Below are 27,425 nucleotides of genomic sequence, written 5' to 3'. Positions count from 1 at the left end.
TTGTTTGTTTTTGTTGTTATTTTTAAGAGAGGCAGAGGGAATGGGGGAGAAGGGCCAGGTCTGCTAGAGTCATGCTCGCCAACTCAAGGTAGCCAGAGTCCCTTCAGTTGTGAGCTGCCCTGTGGGTCCTAGAAAATGAACCCAGGTTCTCTGTAAGAGCAGCAAGTGCTCTTATCCACTGGGGAGTCTTTCTAACCCTTATTATTTAAAAAATAAGTTTGGTTTATTTTTAATGTGTATGTGTACACACACATATCCCGGGAGGCCTGTAGAGGATATCAGATTCCCTGGAGCTGGGCTTACAGGCAATTGTGAGCCCCCTGATGGGGTGTTGGGGACTGAATTCAGAAGAAGAGGAAGCACGCTGAAGCACCCCCTGGACTGGAGTTCTAAGCATTTGTGAGCTGCCTGCTGTGGCTCCTGGGAACGGAAGGAGAGTCCTCTAAAAGAGCAGTAAGCTTTGCTTCCTCCAGCCCCACTCCAGCTTTCTTGGAGGGCTTCTTGTGAATCCATTTTCATTCTTTTCTCTACCTTTTCCAGGCAAAGCTGCTTTTGGGGGAGGGTGGGGTCCCCTGGGAGGGGGAAGCCTCCCACACACCCTTGTCTTTTGCCATAGACTTTCCCCCCAGGGTGAACTTTTGCTGGGATGAGCACAGAAGGGGCCCCAAGCTGCAGTTGGGAGCCTCTTCTGGCTCCCCTTCCAGCCAGGCTAGAAACCAGACTTCTGATTGATGGTTGTGAGAGGAACTTCCTCATTCACTCATGGACTCCTGTGAAAGTGCTTGCTCTCTGTCCCTTCAGCTGGAGTCCAGCACTTCTGAGCATGTCCTCCGGGAAGGCACTTCTCCAGCCTCAGGCTGCTCTGGTTAGTGTCTGGGTGAGTTTTAAGAGGGGAGAGAGATTTGTGGCATCTGAGACACTCCCTGAAATTTCCCAGGTATGAAACTGAAAACGTTTGTTTCTTTCCTCCTAGTGTTATTGTTACCGGGGCAAATCAGGCTGCCGGAGACTCTTGGAAAGTAAGAGGCCCCCAGGTGGTCCAGAGTTGCATATGGCCTGTGTCAGGATTTATTTTCTTTCCTTTTTGGGCTGCTGGGAAAAACTCAGGCCAGGCCTCTGTTCCTGTTAGGCAAGCGTTCTACCTCAGAGCTACAGCCCTAAGCGAAGCCTATGTGTTTGTTTTTTCTAAGATAGAGTTTCCTGTGTAGCTTTGGCTGTTCTGTAGACCACGAACTCAGAGATCTGCCTGCCTCTGCTTCCAGAGTGCTGGGATTAAAGGCAACCTGGCCTAAAGTGAAGGTTTTAATCTAAAGTCTGGGAGGTGTATTAGTTGGATACCCTGCTCAAATGCCCAGTTTGGCAGCTGACTCTAGGAGGGAGTGGTTGGGAAGGGAAAGAAAGACACTCTGAGCTTTCTTAAGAACTGGAGTTTAAAACAGTTTGTCTGGAATGTTTCCATACAGAAAGAATTTACCAAAGCAATAGAAGGATCCAGGAAAGAGAGTCTACAGTTCCAGTCTACAGAGTCATTATCAAACATTTTCTAGATTGCCATGTTTATGGTATTTGGTGAAGTATTTATATATAGATTAGTGTTTACTTTTCAAATAAAAGGCTTAATTTTTTTTTTTTTGGATTTGGTGCTAAAAGTAAGGGTATTTTATTGTGGTAAAGTATAATATTAAATTTAATATTTTAAATATATGACTCAGTTAGTACTTGTTCTGTGTTGTGCCATCTAGTCACAGGCTTCCAGGAAGTCAGTGGTGTGGTTACCATTTGGATAGAAAGGTGGACACTTTGTATCACCGTCAAACTGGCCCCACCAAGAGAACCTTATTTAATTCCCCTCTCCGGGAACAGTTTTGTTTGACATGAAGATGTCAGTGTTTATGGCTTCCTTCTTTCCCGGGAATCACCATGACATGTCTGTGTTGTTGTGTGAGACTCACTAATTCTTTTGTTGCTTAGTAACATTCCATAAGTGTGCATGTGCATGTTCAACTTCATTCCACGTGTGCATATACAAGCGATGTAATTCCATGTGTGTGCACACTCAGCGTCATTCCATGTATATACATTCAGCGTCTTCCCATGTGTGTGCACACTCATCACTCCATGTGTATTCACATTCAGCATTTTATTCTTTTGATGGATTTTTTTTAAAGTTGATATTATGAATAAAGCTCTTTAAAAAAAATTCATGCACATCATTTTGGGCACTCATACATATCTTTCAGGTGTGAATTCCAAGTATTAGAATCCTTGTGTTTTGAACTATGGATGATTGTGTCAATCTGTAACTCTGACGTCCCATAGACCTGACCATGAATTATTTTATCTTGTTGCTTCTTTCCCTGATCTTAAGCAGTTTACTATTTATCATGTCCAGTCTTTGTGTCTGTAAACCAGGCATTAAATGCAGAGCCTATTGATCAGGCTTTAGTCAGGAGAAAAAAAAAATATATATATATATATCTGTATGTGTGTGTGTGTATGTATATCTATATCTATCTATCTATCTATCTATCTATCTATCTATCTATCTATCTATCTATAGGTTATTTCTAGGAAAGAGAAACTAATACAGAATATTGGCATTCCCAGTTCCCCAAACAATTGAAGGCTGCTGGCATAAAAACCAGGGTTTCATCACCAGCATTCATATTTGCCCCACAGACTCCGGTTGTACAAGGCTCCTGAGACCCTTCCTCAGCCTTGGTGGTCCTGAGGCTGGTGAGGGGAAGGGAAGTGGGGGATCCATTTGCTGCTGCTGGTGAAGGAAGGAGGAACACTGAAGGCTTCTGCTTTCTTTCATGCGTTCAGATCATCCATGTGGACTTCCTGGCCCGGGGTTCTTCACCCAGAGATCTGGAGGTGTCTGGCCTCTGCTAAAAGAGCTCTCTGTGCTAGAAAGGCCTGGGTGCCTCTTGGGATTGCTCTGAGGTACTCAGTAGTCAGTGGAAGTGGCTGTCATTTCTTATTTTCTTCTTCATTTCAGGGAGTACTAGACTTTCTGGTTGCACACTCCCAAGGCTGTCCTTTGACTTTATAGTCGGTCACCTGATACAGCCCAGGTGACTGGTAACAGCTACCTTCTCCATAAGGTATCCTACCGTCGGAAGGGCCTACATCCTGAGGTTTAGCTCTGTTTCCTGCTTCCCATCACACTATATTGCTTGTCTAGACTGGTCTCAAATTTTGTTAGGAACCACAGGCATGTGCCACCATTTCTGGCTCAGCTATAGGAGGAATAAGCTTGCAGAGTTACACTCAAAGGCCAAAGGGTGTTGCTTACTGGCGGAACACCTGCCTAGCGTGGTCTAGGCCCTGGATTCATTCCCCAGAAATGGGAAGAAAAAAAAAAAAAAAAAGAAAACCAGATAGCCGTGGTATCAGTCTTGTAATATCAGCACTTGGGAAAGCTAAAACGGGAGAATTAAGAGCTTGAGGCTAGCCTGGGCTACCTAGCAATTTTAGGCTATCAAGCGAGACCAAAGAAATAATGATTTTCAAGTTTACAAGTTAATGAATAGAAGATGGCTTAATTCCGTTAACTTAATTCTTTGATGAGTTACTTATCAACCCCAGTGAGTACGTTGTCTTAGACATCCTTCTCATTTGATTGTACTGCTTCTCCAAGAAACAGGAAGCACTATGCGGAGAGTAGACTTGTAAGTGACTGCACTGGGAAGCGCAGGACAGGTGACTGAGCTCCTACCCTGGAGTAGCTGGAGCTGCCTATTTGCAGAGCTTGTGTGGATTTGAAAGTACCAGAGATATATTCACAGAATCCCATTTTATCCCCCTCCCAACCCCCCAACTCCAGACTTGGAGTCAGCCAGAGCTCACAATAGATGTGCAAACAGTTTACAGTGCCTGAGACAATGAACAAAGGGTCCCACTGTGGGAGCTTAGAAAATGGAGCTGCAGGGAAACTTCTGGGGAGTGACCTAATTCACTCCCTCAGCACCCTCCCGGTGCTGGAGCTTAAATATGTGTGTATGTGTGTGTGTGTGTGTATGTGTGTGTTTTATTTTTTGCTGGGGATGAGACCCAAGGCCTCATGCATGCTAGGGAAACATTTCATTGCTGAGTTCCACTTCTAGCTCCCTGTGTATACACATGAATATGTATTCATTCATATTCTCTCTCTCTCTCTCTCCCCCTAGATATCTATAAATACTTAGGCTTAGTGTTATAACTTGAAGCGGGATCTGTCCTGTTGCTTTATATATATTTTTGTATAGTACAGTATTTATTTTTATCTTTATTTATTTATTTTAAGTCAAGTTCTGGAGTTGACTGGTCTTTGCCGCACAAAAGTCAGGGACTTCCGAAAGGCAGCTGACAGTCTCCTCCTCAGCCCCTGCAACTTGCTCTCTGGCCGGAACGAGGCATCTGCTGTTCGAAGATAAATTTCTCACTGGGCTTTTCTGCTGAAAAAGATGGTCAAACAGAACTGGGTTAAAAATAAATTTAGCTTGGGCATTGCCAAGTTTCTAAGTGTCGTGTTTGTGATTGACTTCTAAGGCAAACACAGGAGGTCATGCTTGCGGTCCACACTCTTGGCAGAGAGGACTCTCTTGTCATCTGGGTAGCACCAGGCACGCCCCTCTGGCCTCTGAATAGGAAAGAGCAAAGAACATCCATCTAGTGTGGGTTCAGACCCTCACTAAACAGACTTGAGCTGGAGAGGTAGGGTGGAGATGACTTGTTAATTATTAAATGCATTAGCAGTGGGGGTCTCCTCAGCTCTAAATCACTGCTGCACTGTCCCCCGCATCATCTGGAGTGTAATTTGAAGACTTCAATGTCAGGGCTGGTTCAGTTGGATCCTGTCCTGGCAATGAACTGTCCTAAGGACACAGCGGTAGCACATCCCTCCCGACAGTTCCCAGCCGTAAGCCTTCGGCTTCATTCTTAGGATAGTGATTTATGGATTGACGTGTTATACGCTGGGAAGCTGACATCCCTGTCTGTCCCTGGTCTCGATTGTTCCCACCTGGCTACTATCATTCATGGTGTAAACAGCAGAGGCCCTTTGATTGTGGGGAAGTTGACTATAACTTGCTCTTTGAAATGGTGGGATTACAAAAATGTCCTCAAAAATAGAAACCCAAGTATCCTTTGAAATGCCTAAGTATAGGTATATGTACCAACATGTGTCCAGAAGTCTGTGCACACAAGTCAGAAGAGGGTGTTGGATCCCCTGGAACTGAAGATACAGGTGGTTGTGGGCAGCCATGTGGGTGTTGAGCACTGAACCTAAGTCCTTTGTAAGAGCAGCCAATGCTCTTAACTAATGGGCCACCTCTCCAGCCCATCCTTCTAGTCCCAGTGCTGGGGGTTTTAAATGAGGGTCTGAACCACACTGGATCTACATAATCCTATCGGAGGAGGCTTGCTGTTATATTAGGAAGGATCGTGTGGGGAGGTGGGCAGACTTGCATCTTTGCAGTCCTAGGGCAGACGGAGCATCGTTCCTGCTTGGGAATGAAGGAATATGAAAGGAAGAGAAAGGAGAACCTGCATCCTAAGGACTGGGACTTCTTGCTTGCCTCCCTGCTCCTCCCTACTCTCCTGCCTCAGTGTCTCTTTGCTTCTGTCTTTCAGATTAACAAATAAAAAGGTGTGTTTATGGCATACATATGTTTCTGTATATAAATATGTACACACAGGCATACATATGTGTGAATATGTATGTATATATGATTATGGCCGGGATGCAGGTCAGTGCCCTCCCCGCACATCCCCCCACCCTGAGAGGCCCCTTGCAGAAGACATCTTTGGAGTGACAAGTCTAGGATGCTCCTGAGTGAAGCTTGCAGACAGCTCGGAGTCCATGTCCTGGTTTTCACTGATGCTGCGGTGTTCACTGGGGACAGGTTCATTTCAGCTCAGCTTCCAAGCCTTGGACAGAGCTCTGAATGAGATGCCTCGTCAGATACCCACAGGACAGGGTGAGGTGCCGCTCTCGCCTAGTGCTCTCACACTGCGTTTGGTTGCGTGTTTTTTTCTGGGGGAAGCTGGGGCAGGAGGTCTCAGGGTCATGGTAGGCCCTGGGTATAAAGCTCACTGAACTTTTCTGGACAGTTGGGAAGGAGGCGTTGTATTCATTTTATAAGCTAGGCGACCAGGGCTCAGAAACAGTGAGCGCTTACTTGATGTACGTTCCGGGGAAGAAATGTGAGCCCAGGTCCATTTGAAACCTGCAGGTAACCCTGATTCCGCCAGCTTCTGTGTCTTTCCTCAGACTGGAAGCGAGCAGGAGGAGGAGGCCTTCTAGCACGTTGAGCCTTCAGCCCAGGGCACCTGTGAATGCAGCCTATAAATTGTAAACATATTTAATGCAGGTCCCCTTCCTCCCATCTCAGGATCTCAGGAGGGCCCCAAACTTTGTAGCTGAGGATAGCCTAGAACTTCCGTGTGCGGGGCTGACCAGGCACAGACCATACACAAGGTTTATGCGTACTGGAATGGAACCTAGGGCTTCGTGCACACTTCGCAAGGAGCCTACCAACTGAGCAGGTCCCCAGCCCCACGATATGAGATCTACTTTGGTTTACTACTACTATTGTTATTATTATTATTATTTGGTAACTTGGTTGTGCAGTATTCAGATACATATTTTGTAAATGACAGTGCTGTGTCTCAGGTCAAAAGGTTGCATATTCTCTGTTTATTTCTCAACGTGTAAACTTTATTCCTGAAAGCATGTAGGATGAATTTTTGCCACTGGGCAATCATCTGTAAAAATTATACATTAGTATTCCTTTTCATGTTTTTTTTTAAATGTTTTTTTTTGTTTGTTTGTTTGTTTGAAACAGGGTTTCTCTGTGTAGCCCTGGCTGTCCTGGAACTCTTTCTGTAGACCAAGCTGGCCTTGAATTCACAGGTTGACCTGCTTCTGCTTCCTGAGTGTTGGGATTAAAGGCATGAGCCACCACAGCCTGGCTGATATATCAATATTTTTTTGTTTTAAAGATGTATTTATTTTATGTCTATGAGTGCTCTGTTTGCATGCCAGGAGGAGGCATCAGATCCCAGTACAGATGGTTTTGAGCTACCACATGGTTGCTGGGAATTGAACTCACCCTCTGGAAGAGGAGCCAGTGCTCTTAACTGGTGAGCCATCTCTCCGGCCTGATACAATATTTTTAAGAGCTGTTTTCTTCCAGAGACTCTGTGTCTCCAGTACTTTATGAGGTCCCAGAGACTCAGAGATGAGTAAGACACAGCTTAGAGGAGGTAGATTACATAGACACCTGGCTAAAGCTATACCTTTAATTATAGAAGTACTGTCAGCCCAGTGTGTTCTCCTCAGGTCTTCATGGCTTCTGGTAGAAATAACTGTTATCCCGCAACCCAGTTTGAAAGCTATTATTGACATCAAGGTATTTCATGGCTCCAAAATGTGGATTGAGAAATAGAAAAAAAATAACTGTGCTGGGAAACTTGCATGCTGTGAGGGTCACAATTCTGTAAGTTGTATTGGGGGTCAGAGTACAACTCTTAAAACATGAGATGTCTCTAGGAGGATTAGGGTCTACCAGGCACTAACACTTTTACAGCAGACCTATCTGAGTTCTTCTCATTTGCCTGGAAGCATATGTGTTGGTAGAGTGGGAGATGTTTGTTTGTTTGTATGAGACATGGTCTCACAATGTAGCTCTGGCTGGCCTGGAACTCACCCTATAGACCAGGCTGGCCTTGAACTCACAGATCTACCTGCCTCTGCCTCCTGAGTGCTGGAATTGAAGGTGCATAGTCACGCCACTGCACCTGACTGTAGTGGGAATTTTGACTAGGGAGAGTAAACTTTGGAGCCAGACGATTGTGGTGACAGGGCAGATACAGAGCATCAGTTGCTGCCCTAGGGTCCAGGAAGGAGGCCCATGAAACCTGGGCCAGCCAAACCAGGGGCTAGAAGGGGCTGGGAAGACTTGTCTTGGGATTGAGTTGAGGCTGTTTGTATTTCTTCCTGGTTTTCTCACGGTATGTTCTCTTCTGGAGTTAATGGGTTAATGGTGTTTGCATGAGCAGCTTACAGTTGTTGCACTATTCAAAATGTTGTTTCTCAGTTCTAAGCTCTGTTCTGCCCAGTCGTGGACATGCAGTTATGACTGGATTCTTGGCTGGACGTCATTGAGGGCAGAGGCAACAGCTAGAGTTTATGCTGCCTCTTTAAATGTGTCATCTAAGGCTTTGGGTTGTGACTGTCACTTCTCTAGTGTCTTTAACCACACTCTGGCTTGGAATCAAGACACACAGATTTGGTCAGAGGATAAAGTGTTTGCCTCCTAAGCTCAGTGACCCAAGCTCCAGCTCCAGGACCTGTGTAAGAGGTGAAAGGGGAGAAGCGACCCCCCGGAAATTGTCCTTTGACCTTGTGTCTGCGTGCTTGAGTGCACATACGCGTCACACGATAAGTTTAGAGTTGTTTTTTTTTTTTAAAGGATTTATTTATTTATTTATTTTTTACTTCTTTTGTTTCTTCCACAGAGTGAGTGTCTCGAGGGACCCGTGTGTAGGTAGTGACTGTTCCTGACAGGAGTTAATGATCTACCTTGGATTATGTAAAGCAAGATTTTGCTCTCAGCTAGCCTTCCCTTGCATTGTGTGTTTAGAAGCTGTGAACAGTTTGATTTTTAGTTCAAGGGCAAAACAACCCGGAATCTTCATTGCTACCCAAACCAAGGGAGCTTACCTAATTTTGGTGGATTATCCACGCACTGAGAGTTTATCCCTTGATAATTAAACAAATACATAAACAAATAAAACCATGGACAACAGGATTGTCACTTAACGGCTGTGCTGTAAGGGCAGATGAGCTCTCTGAGGGGGTAAGTTCCACAGAAAGCAGCTGTGGTCCTCTTGTAGGCGGGCACTGTAAGTGATGGCCTACACTTACAGGCAGCCGGTCTCTTACTGAGCTGTGCCATAGATGTCTGCCGGGAACTGCCAAACCATAGCCTGCTACTTGCCTTTCTTCTGTTTTCCTGTCCTCTTAGTAAGAAACATTCTCAAATGTTTTTTGAATTACATTTTATTTAATTTTAAAAAATGTGTGTGTGTGTGTGTGTGTGTGTGTGTGTGCACGCGTGCACTGGTGTGCATGCCACAGTGTGTTCCTGGATGTCGGTCTCCACCTTCCACCTTGCTTGAGATAGTCTCTTATTTATTGCTGGGCATACCAGGTTGTTGCATGCATCAAGTTAGCTGTCCCACGGGCTTCTGGGAAATCCCATGTGTCTGCCTCCCACCTAGGAGTTCCGGGATGATAAACAGATGCTAGCACATCTGGCCTAATGTGAGTTCCGGAGATCCAAACCTAGATCCTAAGTTTCTGTGGCAAGTGCTTCACCCATTGAGCCACTTGTCTGTCATTAAAGGGTTAAATTTTAAACGGCCATGCTTGTACCTGCCGTAGCTTACACTCTTGCGTGTTCAGCTTTTTGGGGTTTCAAATTTGAAGTCCGGTGTCTGAAAGTGTGTGATCGAAAATTCAAGAAGGAAACAAACTTTGAAGAATCTTTATTGCATTATGCTGTTTGATTATTATATATTTTAAAAACCAATTCCACTTGATCATTAGTAGCTGCAATCTCTTACTATTCCTTGATTCCGGAATTATATTTTATCATGTACATGCACTATGGATGGGCAGGAAGAAACTCTATCTTTAGGATTTTGTGCTGTCTGGGGTTTACAGGCATGTACCTGGAATCTTGGGATATGTCCCCTAAGGATGAGGAGGGTGAGCTGCCCCAAAGTTCTTTATGCCAGAAAAGCAGGATGTGTGGGGCTCAGTTACAAGCCAGGACATAAGGATAGAGGGGAGAACTCAGGGCTCAGCTGCTGTGTGATGGGTTTCGCCGATCCCACCTCGTTTCTGAAAGCCAGTTACCCTCTCCATCTCCCTTCACACTGTGTGTGACTGTCACGACAAGCTGGTTCCTGCACCATCCGATGGTTCTCACGGGCCATCACTGCCGCAGCCTGCTTGCCTGGGATGTACTTGTTCACACGGTGCTCACAGTTGCGCTCATCTCTGTCTCATCTCTAGTGTGGCCAGACCCTGGGGGGCCAGCAACACTTGTAGGCTTTTTCAATCATAGCATTGACAGTAGAGGCTGGGTAGCCAATCTCCACCAGGGAGTGCTTGATTACAGCCTTGGAGCAGAGTACCAGGTCCCGGTTATCCCTCCGCAGCAGATCACTATTGCTGGCTGTAGGGAGTTCATCCATACAAGGATCTTGTAGTCAGTTGTCTCCTTCAGGTTTGCAAGGCTGGAGTTGACACTGTGACACCGTACATATGTCCTTTGGCCGTTGGATGTTTCACTTCTGCTCTGCAAGCTGGTGTTTGTGTTCAGCTGAGGTGCCTTCAGCTCCGCAGTGCATGTCTCTTGCTGCTGTACCAGGGAGTGAAGGTGCTTAATGCGCTTGTGGCTTAGTAGCTCATCTTTGGGCATCTCTGGGCTGCTGTACTGGCTCCTCCAAGACTCCACTGCACATAGGGCAGATGAGATTTTCACCAACACCCCCTTGGTAACAGGTTACATCATACCTCATGTGTCATATCTCAAACACAGGTCCTTCTAGGTTCCCTTTCACAGAGCTCCCACCCTTTGTCACTTCTGCTTAGTGCCAGTCAGGACTAATACTCCAAGTGTTCCATCTTGATGATTATTCCCCGACTGAGTCTTGCTTCCTAGTGACAAGTTTCGTGGCCAAGGGATTTGTGTGATGTCACAATCAGGGACACTTGCCCTGGATAAAGCCTGGGTTCTCCCGTTGAGGGACCTGGCCAGGAAACTCACTGGCTTGCCATAGCCTTTCCTAGATGGCTTCTGTCAGAGGCCAGGCGGTCAGAGGGTGGGGTGGGTGCTAGGTCCCAGTCTTTCTCCATGGAGGAAGAGGGTTGAAGATTCTGACCGCTCATGACGAACCCTGTAAAAGCTCTCATTCATGCTCTGCTGCTGCACATTTGGGCTGATGTGCATGGATGTTAATCATGACACCCTTCCCCTTTTTCTGGCACGATTTGTGACTCTGAATGATCTTGTGAGAGCTTTTAGTGCACTCAATAAAAGCCCATTTCTAATTTCTTCTCAGTTAATTTTGAAATTTTGTATTTGGTAAGAACCAGCAGACGGATTTTAGTTTCTGCATTCCTGCGCCCCCTAGTGGACCTTTATATCAGTTACCAGGCAGTGGCCTTTGCCAAGTTTCTGGTAAATGTGGGTGTCTGGTAAATGGTGGGTGGGTGTCTTCTTAGGTTCTAAGATCATGTGCTCATTCTGTCTATTAGTTTTGTTGCCAGCCACGTATGGACTCTGAGAGGAATTTAATAAAATGTAAGTTTGAATTGAAAAAATGTTGGCCCCGTCTGCAAAATCTCTCATGCTAACCGAAGTCAAAGAAACCTGTGCAGAGTGCAGCTAGCCACTCAGCTCATGTGTTAACGCCATGCAAGATGCTAAGATTTATTTTGTATAAATAATCTGTATGATTATGTCATCTGCATTATATATGTGTATCATGGTTGGCCCTGCTGCTGCAGCCACTATTCGGCAATGAGCGCTCTAAACCACTGGGCCATCTCGACAGCCTCCTACGAGATGCTGACATACACATAGTCCAGGATCAGGGCTAATTTCAGCTCCTGGAGTCTTTTGTTTGTGAGAACTTTGTTATCTGTTTTCTGAAGCCATGGTCATTAGCAGGACTGGCTGATGAGTAAGCCCCATGTCTTCAGCAGCTTCCATTCTGAGCCTCTCTCTGCGGAGGAAGCCTTACTGTTCTCTCCCTTTCCCACCTCTGCAGCCTGCTCCGACCTGGACCTTAACCTGCAGCTCTTCACTGTTTTTCCTTTAGATTTCCTAATTGGTTTGGTAGGCCCTCATCCTTGTACAGTGTCCCCCTCACCACCACCCCCCGTCCCAATACATTCACTTATGAATCTAGTTATGGCTTTTTTTCCCTAGGTGATGATTGTAGTTTTTAAAATTTTTACACAATGTGTGTTATTCATATATATCACACTTTTTTTTTTTTGTCTTTGTTTTTTGAGACAGGAATTTACTAAGGAATCCCAGGCTAGCCTCAAATTTTTCTGGTAGCTCAGGCTAGTCTTCTTGAACTCACAGTAATCCTCCTGCCTCAGTCCTCCCTCCTCAACAGTAGTTCTAGGATTAGAGATGTGAGTCATCATGCTTAGCTAAAATAAGACATTTGAAATAGATCACAAATACTTACACAGTTGAAACCGCAGGCTTTGAAAAAAATACATCATAAGGTAATGGTTTAAAATAAAGTGAATGAGTCATTTTTTTTCTTGTGCCATTTGAACCCAGGGCATTATACATGCCAGAAAAATGCTTCTCCACTGAGCTGTATGCCCCAACTTCATTTATAGCTCTCAAAAGTACCATTTGCTAAATTTTGCCAGCATATCTACATCTTTCCCTTGAGTGGGTTTGGAGGGACAACCTTAATATTACTAAAAGCAATCTTAAAATGTGAAGCTGTTTTCAAAACATCTTTCTACCCCCTTTGTGGATAAAGCACAGGAAACATCACATGTGATTCACGATGACCATCAATGGCTAGAGCCTGTCTCTCATATCGATTGATTGATTGATGATTGATTGATTGAATTTTGAGACAGAATCTCACTTATGTTACCCCAGCTGGCCTAGAACTTTCCGTGTAAATCAGGTTGTAGATCAGGCCTCAAAACTTGGGTGATCTCCCTCCCTCTGCTTTGTAGTGCTGAGGTCACTGGTGTGTGTCACCAATGCAGGGAAATACCTGGTGAGCGTGGCCTTCTGGCAGAGGTGGGGATTGAACCCCGGATCTTGGCAAGTTGGGTAGCAGCTGTGTTGATGAGTTCCATCTCAGCCCTCAGAGCTTCTTTTGAATGCAGGGCAACTTTTTACGGTGTTTAACCGTTAAAAACGACTGCTTTTAATCCATGCGTCACTAATCATGGAAATGGAGCGAGAAGCTGTCCATTCACTTATGTGTCATATTTTTGTAAAGATGAGTTTTATATGTATGAGTATTTGGCTTACATGGATATGTGTGTACTTTGTGTGCCCCTGGTGCCTTTGGAGCTCAGAAGAGGGTGTCGAATGCCCTGGAACAGAAGTCCAAGCTCCTGGGAACTGAACTGGAGCCTTCTGGAGGGGCAGTAAGTGTTGAGCCATCTTTCCAGCCCCTGTAATATATATTTTAATAGTAAAGCATTAGAAACCACTTAAGCCATTGTTATGGTTAACACTTTGTGTAGGTCTGGCTATTTAAGGTTTTTAACCAGATAAAATTAAATTAAATTGTATACATTCAGTTCTCAGGTCACAGTGGGTCAATAAGGTTAGTGGTCTCCACTTCGGACAATACAACTATGGGACATTGACAGGGCAGAAAATTCTTGGGTACAAAAAATGTTACTGAGGTCTCCATTGTTAATATGCCGTGCAGGGGCTCTAATGGACCTTGGTAAGTCTAGGGCAGGTTGGAGAGTCTGCACCTCTGTTGATTGATACTGCAGTCTAAGGGTGTATTCTCCACGTCCCTGAGCCCCTTCTCCAGTGGGAAAAGTATGTCTGTTGCAGGCACCAACTTGGCAGCCTTAACCAGGCTTGCTGATAAGGGACAGAAGCACAAGGTGTCTCTTTTCCGTGTGAGCCATCCTTGGATGGTGCCACAGGTCTGGGAGGATCAGTTTACCTTGTGTGTGTCACACAGGGCCAGTCCTGCAAAGCAGCACTTAGCCCAGCAGCACTAATGGGTAGTTTTGACAAGGCAGTTTATAATTTTCTTTATCTTAGTGTCTATTATGGGGGTGGTGGTTTATTTGTGTGTTTGCTGTTTTTTAAAGTGAAGCTGTATTTTAATGATAAATGGGCTGCGTCAGATTGAAAATAGCACGTTAGACAGGGCTGGGCCTTTGTTGCCAAATTAGCACCTTTCTTTTGGGCTTATTAATGGCTTCTTTGTAATTACAAATAAGGATGGTCTGGTTAAATTATGCCTTGCAGCTTGGTGTAGGAGAGCTGTGAACATAGAGGTCTTAAATGTAATTATCTGCTGGTGTGTGTTATTCAAATGGCATATTTGTAAATTTGGGATCAAATTCTCACTGGTCCCTGTTATGGAACAACACCATGAACAATCTCAATCACAGGACCCGTGGGTCTGAAGTCCAGTTACGTTCACCAGTAGGGTTTTCAGGCCATGGTGGGTATTTGGTGGATGCGCTAGCTTCTTCAGTGGAAAAGAGACAGGCTGTGTGGCCCCACTCTGGATTCAGTCCCGAAAGAGAGAGAGAGAGAGAGAGAGAGAGAGAGAGAGAGAGAGAGAGAGAGAAAAAGAACGCATGTGTGTATGTGCTTGTGTGTGGATGTTGTGGGGAGGAGTTTGTGTGTGGATGCCAGAGGGCAATAATGAATATGGTTCGTGTGGAGCTGTGTACCAGTTTTTGAGACAGGGTCTCATCTGGAGCTCACTGAGTAGCCTAGATTGACTGACGTGCCAGTGAGCCCCTTCCTGTCTCCAGCTCCCTGCTCCTGGGGTCACAGACCACAAAGCCCCACCTGGCTTCTTACATGGGTCCTGAAGATGGAACTCAGGTTCTCAGGCTCACAAGTTCCTGACTTCAGTCTCCTTTCTGTATAACCTATTTGATACTCTGAATCCAGTGCCTGCACTGTCTGAGGAATATCTCTCAACAGCCATAGGGGGCTTTGAAACAGGCAGAGGAAGAGTAAGTGACTGGCTCGTGGCGTTTGGTAGGACATAGGTTTGAGACCTTGCTTTCAGATTGTACAATCTAGGAGACAGAGTTGTTTTGTTTGGAGACCTAGTTTTCATGTAGTTCAGACTAACCCCAGTTGTTACTTAGCAGAGGCTGGCCTCGAACTCCCGATCTCTTGCCTCTACTTCTCAACTACTAGAATTACAGGTGTGCACAATTATACCTTGTGATGTGTTGTTTATTAAGACCCATTTTTATTGATGTAATCATTCATTTACCATATAATCAGAGATGTGCAGCTAATAATTGCTTTTTTCATTCACAATGCGCAGCTCTCACCGCACACACAAAGACTATTAATAATATTGCTCTAGGCAGCTACTCTTCTTGGTTTCTGATGCAAAGAGAGTCATGTGGTACATCCTTTTACAAGGTTTTCATATTATTGAAACTTCATGTGTGTCGTAGCATGTGTAGCATATGTAGTTATGGCCTTCCTTCTTATGCACGCAGACAGTAGTGTGTGATAAGAGATTACTTTTGTACCCAGCCATCAATTGTGCACACTTGGGCAGTTCCCATTAGTTTGTTCCTCGATATAATGCTTTTAAGAACAGTATTTCTCTGTGTGTGTATACACACGCGTGTACATGTTTTCAGTTCTTTTGAGTTCCAGGGTAATCTTAGTATTCTTATGAGAAGAATCAAATAGTCCATTCTAGCCTGGGTGTAGTTGCCACACACAGCTGCGCAGTGTCATGACTGGTAGTTTTGGAGGCCACTTGATCTACAGTGGGCACGGAGCGCACTTTGTACAAGCGCCATGTCATCTAGTCTTCATGGTACTGCAAGGGTCAGGATCTTGAGCCCCATCTTATAGCTGAGGCAACCGCCTCACTGCGTGTGTTCTTTACAGCCTAAGGATTGAGCAGGGAGCTGTTCTGGAGCCTGCAGGAGTACACAGCATAGCCGGGAGCAGGCACGAAGCCTTACAGGTGTGCTGGGGAGAAGTCTTGGCTGGAAGTCTAGGGATGTTTGTTTGTTTGCTTGTTTTTGTTGTTTCACTTTTGAGACAAAGTCTCAGGTAACCTAGCTGGCCTGGTCTCAGATTCCTGACCCTGTTGCCTTAACCTCTCAAGTACTGGGATTGCAAGCCTGAACCATCACAGCTAGCAGAAGTCTAGTTTTGGAAACGTTAAGTGTCTTAGCTAGTTGTGAAGAGAGACACCATGACCAAAGCAGCTCTTAGAAAGGCAAACATTTAATTGGCTGGCTTACAGTTTCAAAGGTTCAGTCCATTATCAATATGGTGGGAAGCAAGGCAGCCTGCAGGCTGAGTTGGTGCTGAAGGATCCAAGAGTTCTACATCTTGATCCCATTACAAAGGCAGCCAGGAGAGAACTCTTCCACAATGGGCAGTGCTCAAAGCCTGCTTGCACAGTGACACACTTCCTCCAACAAGGACACACCTCCATGTATGTATGTATGTATGTATGTATGTATGTGTGTATGTTTGTATATGTATGTATTTTTCTATATGTATCTGTCTATGCACATGTGCTCAGTGACCACAACAGGGTGTTGCGTCTCCTGTAGCTGAAGTTCCAGGAGGTTGTGACCCTCCCAGGATTCTGATAATTCAACTTGGCTCTTTTGAAGAAATCAAGTACTCTTAACTAGCCCCGGCTGTCCTGGAACTCACTCTATAGACTAGGCTGACCTTGCACTCGGAGATTCACCCTCCTCTCTGCCTCCTTCATGTGGGGATGAAAGATGTGTGTCACCATGTCCTGCTCACCCCTAACCCCTTTTAAACAGCGTGGTTACATTAAAACTAGTGGTTGTACCCTCATTGTGTCCTCACACCCTTCTGTCATCTTGTCCTATTTCTTTATAACATAAATGTACTCTAAAATGTAGGTGTGATGGCTTGTATATGTTGGGCCCAGCGAGTGGCACTATTAGGAGGTGTGGCTCTTTTGGAGTAGATGTGTCACTGTGGGTATATGCTTTAAGACTCTCATCCCAGCTGCCTGGAAGCCAGTATTCTGCTTCAGATGAAGATGTAGAACCCTCAGCTCCTCCTGCTGGTGCCTGCCTGGATGATGCCATTTTCCTACCTTGATGATAATGGACTCTGAACCTGTAAGCCAGCCTTAGCCCCAATTAAATGTTATCCTTATAAGAGTTGCCTTGGTCATGGTATCTGTTTATAGCAGGAAAACCCTAATTAAGGCTATAGGATTAGGTTAAAAAGCAAAACTTCTTAACTGCTGTGCCTCAGCAGTTGGTCAGGAATGCCCATCATTCATGCTGGGGACCTGCCAGAAAGCCTTCTCTAACGCTGTTTTGAGAAATAGGTCTTGCTGTCTTGAGATTTCGCCTCCAGCGGCCTGCTGCCTCAGTGCCCCCGGCTGCCACCTTCTGTATGTACCTTTACATGGTCTCTGTTCCTTTTAGAAGACATGGAGTTGGTCCTCTGGTCACACATGCAGTTCTACCAGAAGGGTGTTGCTGTGGACCTCAAGGGGGTGGGTACTGTTTAGAAAGGAACACTCCATAAAGGTTACCATGGCGAAATCAGAAGCATCTACAGTGTCACTCAGCGTGCTCTTGACATTGGGTGAAAACAAGCTGTGTTTCTGGAAAGATTGTGGCCAAGAAAATTGTTATGCAGATCGAGCCTATGAAAGCCCTCCAAGAGCTGAGATAGCTTCCAGAAATGGGTGAAAGAAAATGACCAGAGGAAGAAGGAAGGGAAAAGAAGAGAAGATGCCTGTGTTCCGCCACAGCAGCAACTCGCTCAGCTCAGGCCCAGGAAAAAAGCAGGTTCTGAGGACCCCTGGGAAGGTGGAAGCCTTGTCCCTGTGACCTAATGACTAAGAGATACAGAAGACGGGCTCTAGGCTGTGCATGTGTTTTCCTTACTAAACAGAGCTGGTTTGTTCTTTTCCCCCAAAAGGGGGTGGAAATCCTACTCATGGTAGGATGAAGAATAGTTAGAGTCGTTTTCTATCTTGCGGGGAGGTGGAGTAGTTTAATATTTTGTAGGGAATGGTGTATGTTGATTTATTTGACAAGTGCTTCAGAATTGTATCTCATCAGCAGAGGTTTCATTTTTCAGACATAGCCTCATTTTATAGCCTAGGCTGGCCCAGAGCCCCCTGAGATCTTCCTGCCTCAACCCCGCTGAGGGCTGGGATTATGATTTGTGAGGTACAATACCCTGGGTTGTAGGAAGAGACTCACAAACATCCCAGCTAGAGGGAGGTGGGCTGTGGCTAGCAGGCGGTTCTTTGACGAGCTCTCCTGCAAATTGCAGTTGATGTCCTAATGATCTGGCTGGCGCAGATAAAAATGCCACAGGGATGCTATAGACAAAGCTATGACCACTGAATGGATGATGTCATGGGTTTTCCACCCCAGTGTTAGGTCTATGGAGGGCCTTGATGATTCGTCCCTGCTCCCCTCCCTTCCCCTTTTATTTCAAGGCAGGATCTGAATATGGAGCCCAGGCTGTCCTTGAATAGTTGGTCCTATTGATTCTGTCTCTCTCCCAAGAGCTGGGACTATGGGCATGGCCAGCATCCCTGATCCACCCTCCTCCACTCTTTCTTCCTTCTCCCTAATATCTTCCCCACCCCCTTTCTTCATTTCCTTCTTTAGAGCCACTCTAATATTCATCAAAGGCTTGGTGTTTGGAATGTTCCCATCACCTCCTGTAGTCAGACTCAGGTTCATCTGTGACAGTGGCTGAGCCATGGCTTTAGCTTTCTAACGATAAAAGGGGGACAAGTGCAGCTAACCCATGGAGTGCAGGCATCCACTGAGAAGTGTAGAAGGCCTGTGTAGAAGCCCTCAAGTGTGATGCTCTGTTCAATGCTGGTGCGTGCGTGCCTGCCTGCCTGCCTGCCTTCCTTCCTTCCTTCCTTCCTTCCTTCCTTCCTTCCTTCCTTCCTTCCTTCCTTCCTTCCTTCCTTCCCAGTCTTTGTAATCATCTTATGGCCTATGGCCTGAGTGGATTTGTATTTCCAGGGCGGGTTTGACATGTTCACGTAGAGAACATGCTAATAAAGTGTACTTCCTAGCCGCCATCTTGAACACACCTCACAAGTTTGTGATCTTGGATCAGAACATGCTGTTCTTTCCACACCTCACGCCTTTCTAGTTTGTCCTCCTTCAGCCAGGAGCTCCTGTGAACTTGTGGGAGAAGGTGCCTCTGCGGTTGATGCTTTCCTCCACCCCAGCTTTCTCTAGTTCACTTGATGTCCTTGCTCTTACTCATCAGTTTCCTTGAGCTGGTTCCACCTCAGAGAGCCTTTGTACCTACTTGCTGGTGCCTTTCCCTTGACAGCTCTCCAGACTGGCTTATGACTGGTTAATCCTTCCCACTTTCATATCCAAGGCATTCATGGGACACGGTGACTATGCCTATGATCTCAACTCGTGGGAGGGAGACAGACGCAGGAACATAGTTCGAGACCAGCCTGGGATACAGATTCAACTCCTGCCTCAAAATAAGATCTAGATGCTTGTAGAGAGAGAACATGAAAGAGTTGCATTGCTTCCTCAGTTAAACCTTCCATCCCTCTGAGGGAAGGCCATTTGGTACATATCCCTCAGTGTTTGCAGCAGCAGGGTCTGCCTTAGGGTTGGTACTGGCAGAGTTTATGTTGAATAAATGAGTGTTGAGTTGCTCTGCTGTTTCCCTTACGCTGGGTTAGAATAATTTGTTTAATCATCTCGCCTCCCTACTGACTGGGACCGCCATAGGAGAGTGACACAGTTGTTGTTTATCATAGTATATGGATGACTGCTGTATAGCACATGTTTCTTGACTATATCAGGAATCTATGATTCCTAAAGTCTATGATTGCAGGTGCTCTGAAACTCCTGGTCTTTGCAGACAGGCAGGCAGCTGTCCTACAGATGTCCTTCTGACGGAACCAGCGGAAGTGCCTTTGGCAACAGGCTGTGGTGGTTCTGACAGTTCCAAGGCTGGGCTCTGCTGCAGGGGACTTGCCCCATTTGTGACTCTTGCTGATCCTCTGAGGTTCAGGTGGGAAAGGGCATAGCACATCCAGTGTTCTAGAACAAGAATTGTACCTCGGAATTACGGCTTTACAGCTTACTTCTCGGGGACCAGAGAGATGGCTCAGCAATTAAGAGCACTGGCTGCTCTTCCATAAGACCCGGCTTCAGTTTCTAGCACCACACGGTGGCTAACAAAGGTCTGTAACTTTGGTTCCGGAGACTCTTATGTTCTCTTATGCCTCCATGGGCAACCCCCATGTCTCCATTGCCGTGGTCCAAATTTAGATAATGTCCCAGTCTCAGACAAACCAGAATGCGCTTTCTTTGCTTGCAGACAGCTCAGCCTGTTGACATGACAACATGTGTTGGCAGCAGGAGTTTCCTGGGACTGCCTGAGACCACCCCTGGCTTTGGGTTGCAAGCCTAGGCATCCTGGGTGTTCAGAATTCCAAACTACACAAGAAACAGTGACAGCACACTTTGTCATTTATCTAAGTTTATGGTAAGGTTGGGAGAGGCAAGAACTTTGCTGAGCAAGTTCTCTGCCCCTGAGGTGGTGCCCTCCTGTACCAGCTCTTGTTACCACCAAGAATGTACAGTTTCTCTTTATGCCTTTTGATTGGTTGACACCAGTATTTCTAGCAGGTCAGTTTCTCTGAGGATTTCCTGCTCTTTTATACTTCCGGGATGGAGCGTGTCAGGGGATGAGTATCTTCTCTGTTCCTTTCTGTAGCCTTGCTCATGTTCACAATCATTCCCTGTTCCCCTGGTTTCAGGAGTCCCTCACACACTAAATCCTGCAGAAGCTTGAGTCCCTTATATAAAGTGGTGTAGCATTCCTGGAACTGGTACTATAGATCTTCCATGTACTTCCAGCAAGCTCAAGGTTCCTTATAACACCGAATGTAGTAGAAATGCTACTTAAAGCCGTACTATTATTCAGGGAATAATCACCCAAAAAGGCTGTACATGTTTGGTACAGACAATTTTGTTTTGTCTTGTCTTGCTTTTATTTGTGCCGAGACAGACTCTCAGCACAGGGTACAAACGGGCCACCCATTCCCACTGCCTCATCCTACCCAGAGCCAGGAGGGAAGGGTGATCTTTTTGTTGTTGTTGTTGTTTTTTTTTTTATCTTGTATGTGTGTCCTGAATTTTAAAAGGTTATTTATATTTTCATTCATGTGCCTGTCTGTGAACGGATGCCACTCGTGTTCACGGAGACCTCTGATTCTCTAACTACAGTTACAGGCACTTGTGGAAATGTGAGTTCTGGAAATCAAACTCAGGTCTTTGAACTACTGAACCATCTTTCTAGGTCCTCAAACTGTTTTTTAATTACACTCATAGGATTTGTGGATATGGAAGGCTAGCGGTATCTAATACGTTATAACTAAATAGCAAATGCTTGCGTGGCTGGAAGAAAACCATATCCCAGTTCCGCTGTCCTCCTTGCGTGGGAGAAAGGCAGGAAAAGACGGCTGTTGGAGTGGTGTGAATCCAGATTGCTTTCTTTTTGCCTCACAAGTAGTGCTTTGAAAAGCACTTGGCGTCCCCGCTGTATGGATGTGTCACTGCGAGATGACAACAGGATTTGCTGGGAATGTGGGCTACTATTGTATCCGCCTTACGTAACCACGTGGAGCGGTGGAAATGGGTGAGCAGCCCAGAAGGTAGGCAGTGGCCAGCCCTGACTCTGCGGAGCCATGAGGGCCGCTCAGGTCCTCCAGAGGCTGTGGATCCAGGCAGTTAAAAAGTTGGAGAGATGGAAAGGCCATGTGAGTCCCTTTTAAGCTTTCTCCTTTCTTTGCCCTGCTTTCTCTGCCGGAGGGGAACAAGCCCTTCACACAGTGGCACAGTGACTCCTTTATCCTCGGATTTATTTGTGTCTTGGCAGCTTGCAGTAACAAACTGTGAGATTGCAGAATGTGGCTTGCGGTCAGTGGTGGCATTTTAAGTACTCGCCTTCTTGTGAGCAGACCTAGGTGAGATTGATAGCCGTTTACTGGGTTTGCAAGGCGAAGAGGACTGTCCTTTCCCATGTGTTGGCAATCTCTGCAGACCTTGGCTTCTTGGTTGGGTACAGGTTAACATACCACTTTGTGTGCCCTATAGAATCTTGTGTTTGGGATCAAACACTTAACCTTATCCGGTAAAAGCCTATATCCCTGTGTGGGAGCTTTCACATTACAGGGGAGATTTCTCACATTACTTTTAGCATACAGGGTGGTGTGGCATGGGTATTTGTTCTTCATGGTCTCTCTCACTGGGAAGCAACAGTGTATAGACACAGAGCTTAAAAGTTGGCTGTTCAGGGTCACTACAGGCGGTCGAGACTTAGTTATCTGCCTGTGGTTGTCTTTAAATGTTTCCTTTTGTGTGCTTTGGGAGGCAGAGTACATTGTGTGTGTAAAGGGGCCTTGTGTGTGGAGTCTAGGAGGCTGTTCTTGTGTGGATCCTTAGGAACTGGTGTTTGAGATAGGGTCTCACAGAGCTGGGAGCTTGCCACAGCTGGCTAGTCATCAGGGCCTCTGTCTTCAGCTACCATGTGTGGCAGAGATTACTGGGTGATCACCCCCCCCCCCCCAGTTCTAGGGTTTGAACCCGGGTCCCTCTGTCTTCCCAGGCTTAAAGGACAGTTACCTGTTTGGTCAAGGTTTTCCCAAGAAAATGAGCATACAAATAACAGACTGAGTAACTCCCTGCCCGGTTCAGGACCATTCTTAAAATAACCTTTACAAAGAGTCCCTGTGTGTAGTCGGTCACAGAGTCCCGAACTTTCCATGGCTTCTAGGAATGGCTTGTTCTAGTAAGGAGGATGGTACCTTTAATGTTCCTTCCGTGGAATGTAAAGTCATCAGAGAAAAATCACAGCGTGCACGTGGAAGCTGCCTTCTGGTGGATGAAATTTTATCCCTGGGGTTGACAAGGTGCCTGGTCCCTTCATGGAGTCAGATCTTTGCAGAAATTGGGATCGCAGATCTTCTGTGACTTCCCTGATCCTTCTGTGACTGGTCAAGAGTCGATGGATGCCACCTTTATTTTTCTAATAAAGTTGACTTTGGCCTTTGAAAAAGGAGAGGTGCTGAGGTGTGAGGCTCCCCTGCCCCTGATGCGTGCTTTCATCTGCTCCCGTTGCTCCTGTCTTCCTCTCTGTCCCTGTACCTGTCTGCTGCTCACACTGCCCCACCTTCCTTCCCCCAATAGGAGCTACTATATGCTCCTTTTTCCCCTGCAGAATTGAAATCGTATTAAAACACTGGAAACCAGGTACTTCCTAGGATATTATGTCTTCAGCGAGAAGTCAAGCAGCCCTTGGTATCCAGTGCCCCCTCCCCACTATTGAACTTATGAAATGATTAGTATCTACAAAATGCTTATTAAATATTGAACGTATGATGTGTTCTTGTGTCCTACCTTTTCCTCCCTCCTGGGCCACTTGATCTTCAGTTTTGTATGTTACAGTCCTTTGATTTTTTTTTTTTTTTCTTCTTTTGAGACAGATTCTCGCTGTGTAGCCCCCGAGGGTCTGAAACTCACAGTTTCTTTCTCTGCCTCATGAGTGCTGTGATTAAAATCATATGCCATCATGACCAGCCTACTGTCATTTATTAAAACAGAAAAAAGGGGGCTGGGAGTATAACTCAGGGTAACATGTGCTGCATGTGTGTAAGACCTTGAGTTTGACCCCAGGTGTGGGGAAAGAAAAGAACACCTCACCCACCCTGTTGTAAAGAAACATCAAAACAAAGATATGCTAAACAGTTGGGGGGGAGGGAAAGGGAGGGAGATTTTCCATCGTTTTTTCTAGTGACCTTTTAAAATGTATTGTATCGTGTGGATCCACATGAATTCTAAACTTCAGAACCCTGCCAACCCACCACTCCACCCAGTCCCACGCATGCCGAGAGCCACAACTTTGCCTGCCCTCCTACAGCTTCTCACCTTCGGATCTTTTTGACCCTAGATGTAATATAAATTGTAGTTTTTTAATCTTTTGAGAATTCTGATCTCCTGGAGCCAGATGGCATGAGTCCCAGAATTGAGCCCCCTGGGAGAGGGAGGGAGGAAACAAGAGGCACAAATATCTCTCAGTTTGAGTAATCCGTTAAGTCACCCAGCTGTCGGCTGGTCCATCTTCTATGCAAATAGAATTGTGGCTTCCTAACTTGCTGCTTCCAGAGGGAGTGGGTTATCTGGTCAAGTGTATCAGTTGGCATTACTGTCTCTGTGAACATGGAGAAACCCCACACTATCTGGGTATTTTTCAGTGCCTGTTAATCTATGTGACTACCATTACCATCGGCCCTCTGTGTGACACCTCCCGGCTTGCTGGCCTGGTGCTGTGTTCTGAACAGTCTCTTTGCATCCGTTTATAACTACTGTCTTCAGCTGCGGAGAGTGTGCAGCTCTTCTCAGGTGTGAAAATGATGTTTCGGATTTGTTTGCTTGGTTCTTTTGATGGTCTATTGATCACTGATAACGCTACTTTCAAGGAGGTCTTCTAATTTCTTAAAACATGAATTGTTTTATATACTTTTGGGTTGTTATTGTTGTTTCTGATACAGCCATTGATCCCATAGTTTGTTTCTTGTAACTTCCAGTGTGTGTGTGTGTGTGTACATGCATGTGTGGTATGTACATGTATATGCGCATGAGTTCATGTAAACTGTGAATTCAGGTTTTTTACATATCTGAGTTTTGTGAAGCCTTTGTTTAAACATGTCCTTTGGAGAAGAGCCTTGCATTTTCCATGTGGTGACATTATCAGTGCCACTTGACATGTTTTGGGTGAATGTGCAGTCGCTTTCTGTAATAGGACTCATTTCCAAACCCGAATTTCACAAGCCCATTGATAGTTGTCCAGAGCGATAATTTTTAGTTATAATCACACTATTTATGAACTGGGCAAGTGGCTCTGTGGTTCCTGTGTTTAAGTATTTTTCCCTCTGCCGTGTTTCCTCTGATCATCCATTCCTTTAGATGTTGTACTTCTCTCTCAGTATCTGCCTGCTTCCGTGCTTGCTGGCTTGTCTCTTGACATTTCTAGCTTTCTTGAGACTACATGCATTTATTGGATCATTTAGTCTTGAAGTAGCACCACTGTTTTGAGGGTCTCCCTGGAACATCTCTTGGAATTGGGTTAGCAGAGGAAGTCCCAGAGGTCTGTACTGAACCAACTAATAATGAGAGAAAGCCAGAGGATCCCCTACTTCACTCGGCTTGCCCTCCTATTGATTACAAGGCCAAGGGTTTCTTTAAGTTGTTAAAAAAAAAAAAAGAGCATTTTTGACAGGAGAGAGAAATGGAAAATATTTTAAAATGCATTTAAAATTCTGTTACATTTTATTTAAGGTGCATGTGTGTTCATGAATCTGTGATCACCATGGTGCATATGTGGAGGTCAGAGGACAGCTTTCAAGCGCTGGTTCTCACTGGCCCCAAATAAGATGTTATTAACACCTAACAGTGGTGTTTCCGAGTGGTTGTAAAAACACTCAGAACTTAACACTTATTCCCCTTTTAGGGCTTCTCACTATGTCTTTCATTTACTATCTTTGTAAGGAGACTATCCTTTCCTAGAAGGTTGTATATGATTATAGGCAGCACGTGCGGAGTGTGAGCTGGAGCCGTGCAGAAGCATACCTAGTTAATGTTGGGTTTCTGGCTTTGGGGTGCTCCGTGTTACTCATGGCGTCTTTGTCGTCTCGCAGGGTCCAGGCATGGAGGAGGTGATATGGGAGCAGTACACCGTGACCCTGCAGAAGGTGAGTTCTGCGTGGTCCCTGCATCCTCCTCTTGGCTCCCTGTTTCACAGTTCATGGGTCTTACTCACTTTTGCCTACCGAGTTTTGTTTTTAGTCTCCTTGGGGTGGGCAGGGCGTTGTTGGAACTGGCTGGGGATGGTGCCTGAAGAGTGACATCCAAGGTTGTTCCATGTACCCTACACACACACACACACACACACACACACCCATATACCCTACACACACACACCCATATACCCTACATACACACCCATATACCCTACACACACACACACACACACACACATACACACCCATATACCCTACACACACACACACACCCACACACCCATATACCCTACACACACACACACACCCACACACCCATATACCCTACATACACACCCATATACCCTACACACACACACACCCATATACCCTACATACATATCCATATACCCTACACACACACACACACACACACACACACAACTCTGCCCCTACACACACAGTATACACAATCTGTCCCCTACACACACACAATAACACACAACTATACCTCTATATACACTTTACACACAACCCTACCCCCCCCCACTGTACATATAACTCTACTCCTTCCACACACTAATGACACACAACTCTACTCCCTATACACACACATATACAGTGTACACACAATCCTACCCCCTCCATACACACACACACACACATGCACGCACGCACAATGACACACAACTCTACCCCTACAGACACACAGGCACAACACACAATGGCATACAACTCTACCCCTACAGGCATACAGTGACACACAAGTCTACCCCCTCCACACAAAAAGTTTCTGTTTACTCTTTGCTTGGGATTGAAAGTAGAACAGTACATATTTTTTTGTTTTTGTTTTTTAAAATCACCCCACAGATGTTACCTTGTACTTTTTAAGAAACTTTTTATTGATCCTTTGTACATTTCATACCATGCACTCCTGTTCTTCTCATCTCCCCATCCCTCCACATCTGCCTTCTGCTCTTGCACTATCCCCCCACAAAGAAAAGAACACAAAATCTTGCTGTGGAAGCTGTGGTGTGTCACAGTGTTGTCACACAGTAACCCTTTTGCCCAAACAGCTTTTCTTGCAAATGTTCCTTGCAGTGAGTCACTGGTCTGGTTGGAGGCCTCTGGCTTCTGCTGCACTATCAACACTGGATCTTCATGGACTCCTATCGGATATCCGGTTGTTGCCCTGGGCTGTGGAGGTCCTGCGGCTCTGGTTCTGGAAGATCGGTTCCGTCATGAGCTCCAGCAGTTCTTAAATGGGGTGGATTTTGGGATGGGCCAGCTCAAAGCCCTGATTCTGAGCCTGGGTGGCAGCTGAGTGGTCACCCTGACAACTCTCCCATGCCCATGCCATTGGGGCCCAGCTCTCCTACACTGCCCAGGCCACGCCCTCAGGGCTGGCTCATCTGTGTCCCCCACCACCAGGATCAGTTTTGTGCTGCCTCTCAACACCTCAACACCGGCTCTCCTGAGTGCTGCAGCCAGTGAGGGGTGGGGCCAGCTCTGCCCAGCCCTCAGATATCAGCACGGCCTTAGGTGGCAGATATCTGATGGCTTTTGTTGGTCACAGAGTCCCACTGCTGCAGGGCCACAGACCCAAACATGGCCTTTGGCAGAGCTCACCATGCCCTCAGGTGGCATCACCAGTTATTCACATCACATGTGCCGTTGCAGAGTGGCACAGGCTTCTGCTGGCCACCACGCATACATAGGCAGGAAAGTTTTTTGCCAAGATGAGGTTTTGAGAATTAACCAAAATTGACCAATCAGATGAGAGAGAAATTGACCAATCAGAAGAGAGAAGTTAACCAATCAGATGAGAG

General features: G+C 45.8%; 1 protein-coding gene and 1 pseudogene across 10 annotated transcripts in view; one reads left to right on the top strand and one right to left on the bottom strand.

The window, feature by feature from the left end:
- Tjp2 (tight junction protein 2) overlaps positions 1-27,425 on the top strand; it is a 131,533-nt gene that overhangs the window by 61,191 nt on the left and 42,917 nt on the right. For 5 of the 10 annotated variants that reach the window (XM_029472523.1, XM_021151538.2, XM_029472524.1 and 2 more), the window contains one exon: positions 25,516-25,569. In XM_029472523.1, coding sequence (XP_029328383.1) covers positions 25,525-25,569 — 45 coding nt within the window. In that variant the 5' untranslated portion in view covers positions 25,516-25,524. Of the gene's footprint in view, positions 1-8,667; positions 8,847-17,337; positions 17,618-21,279; positions 21,580-25,515; positions 25,570-27,425 lie in introns of those variants that run through there. The other 5 variants (XM_021151540.2, XM_021151537.2, XM_021151536.2 and 2 more) reach the window with 5 other exon arrangements.
- Positions 9,890-10,478, bottom strand: LOC110285406 (annotated as a pseudogene).

Source organism: Mus caroli, chromosome 19 (genome assembly GCF_900094665.2).
Source record: "Mus caroli chromosome 19, CAROLI_EIJ_v1.1, whole genome shotgun sequence".
In the NCBI taxonomy this organism is placed as follows: domain Eukaryota; kingdom Metazoa; phylum Chordata; class Mammalia; order Rodentia; family Muridae; genus Mus; species Mus caroli.
The sequence above is the reverse complement of the archived record's forward strand: the minus strand, read 5'-3'. Positions and strand labels throughout refer to the sequence as shown.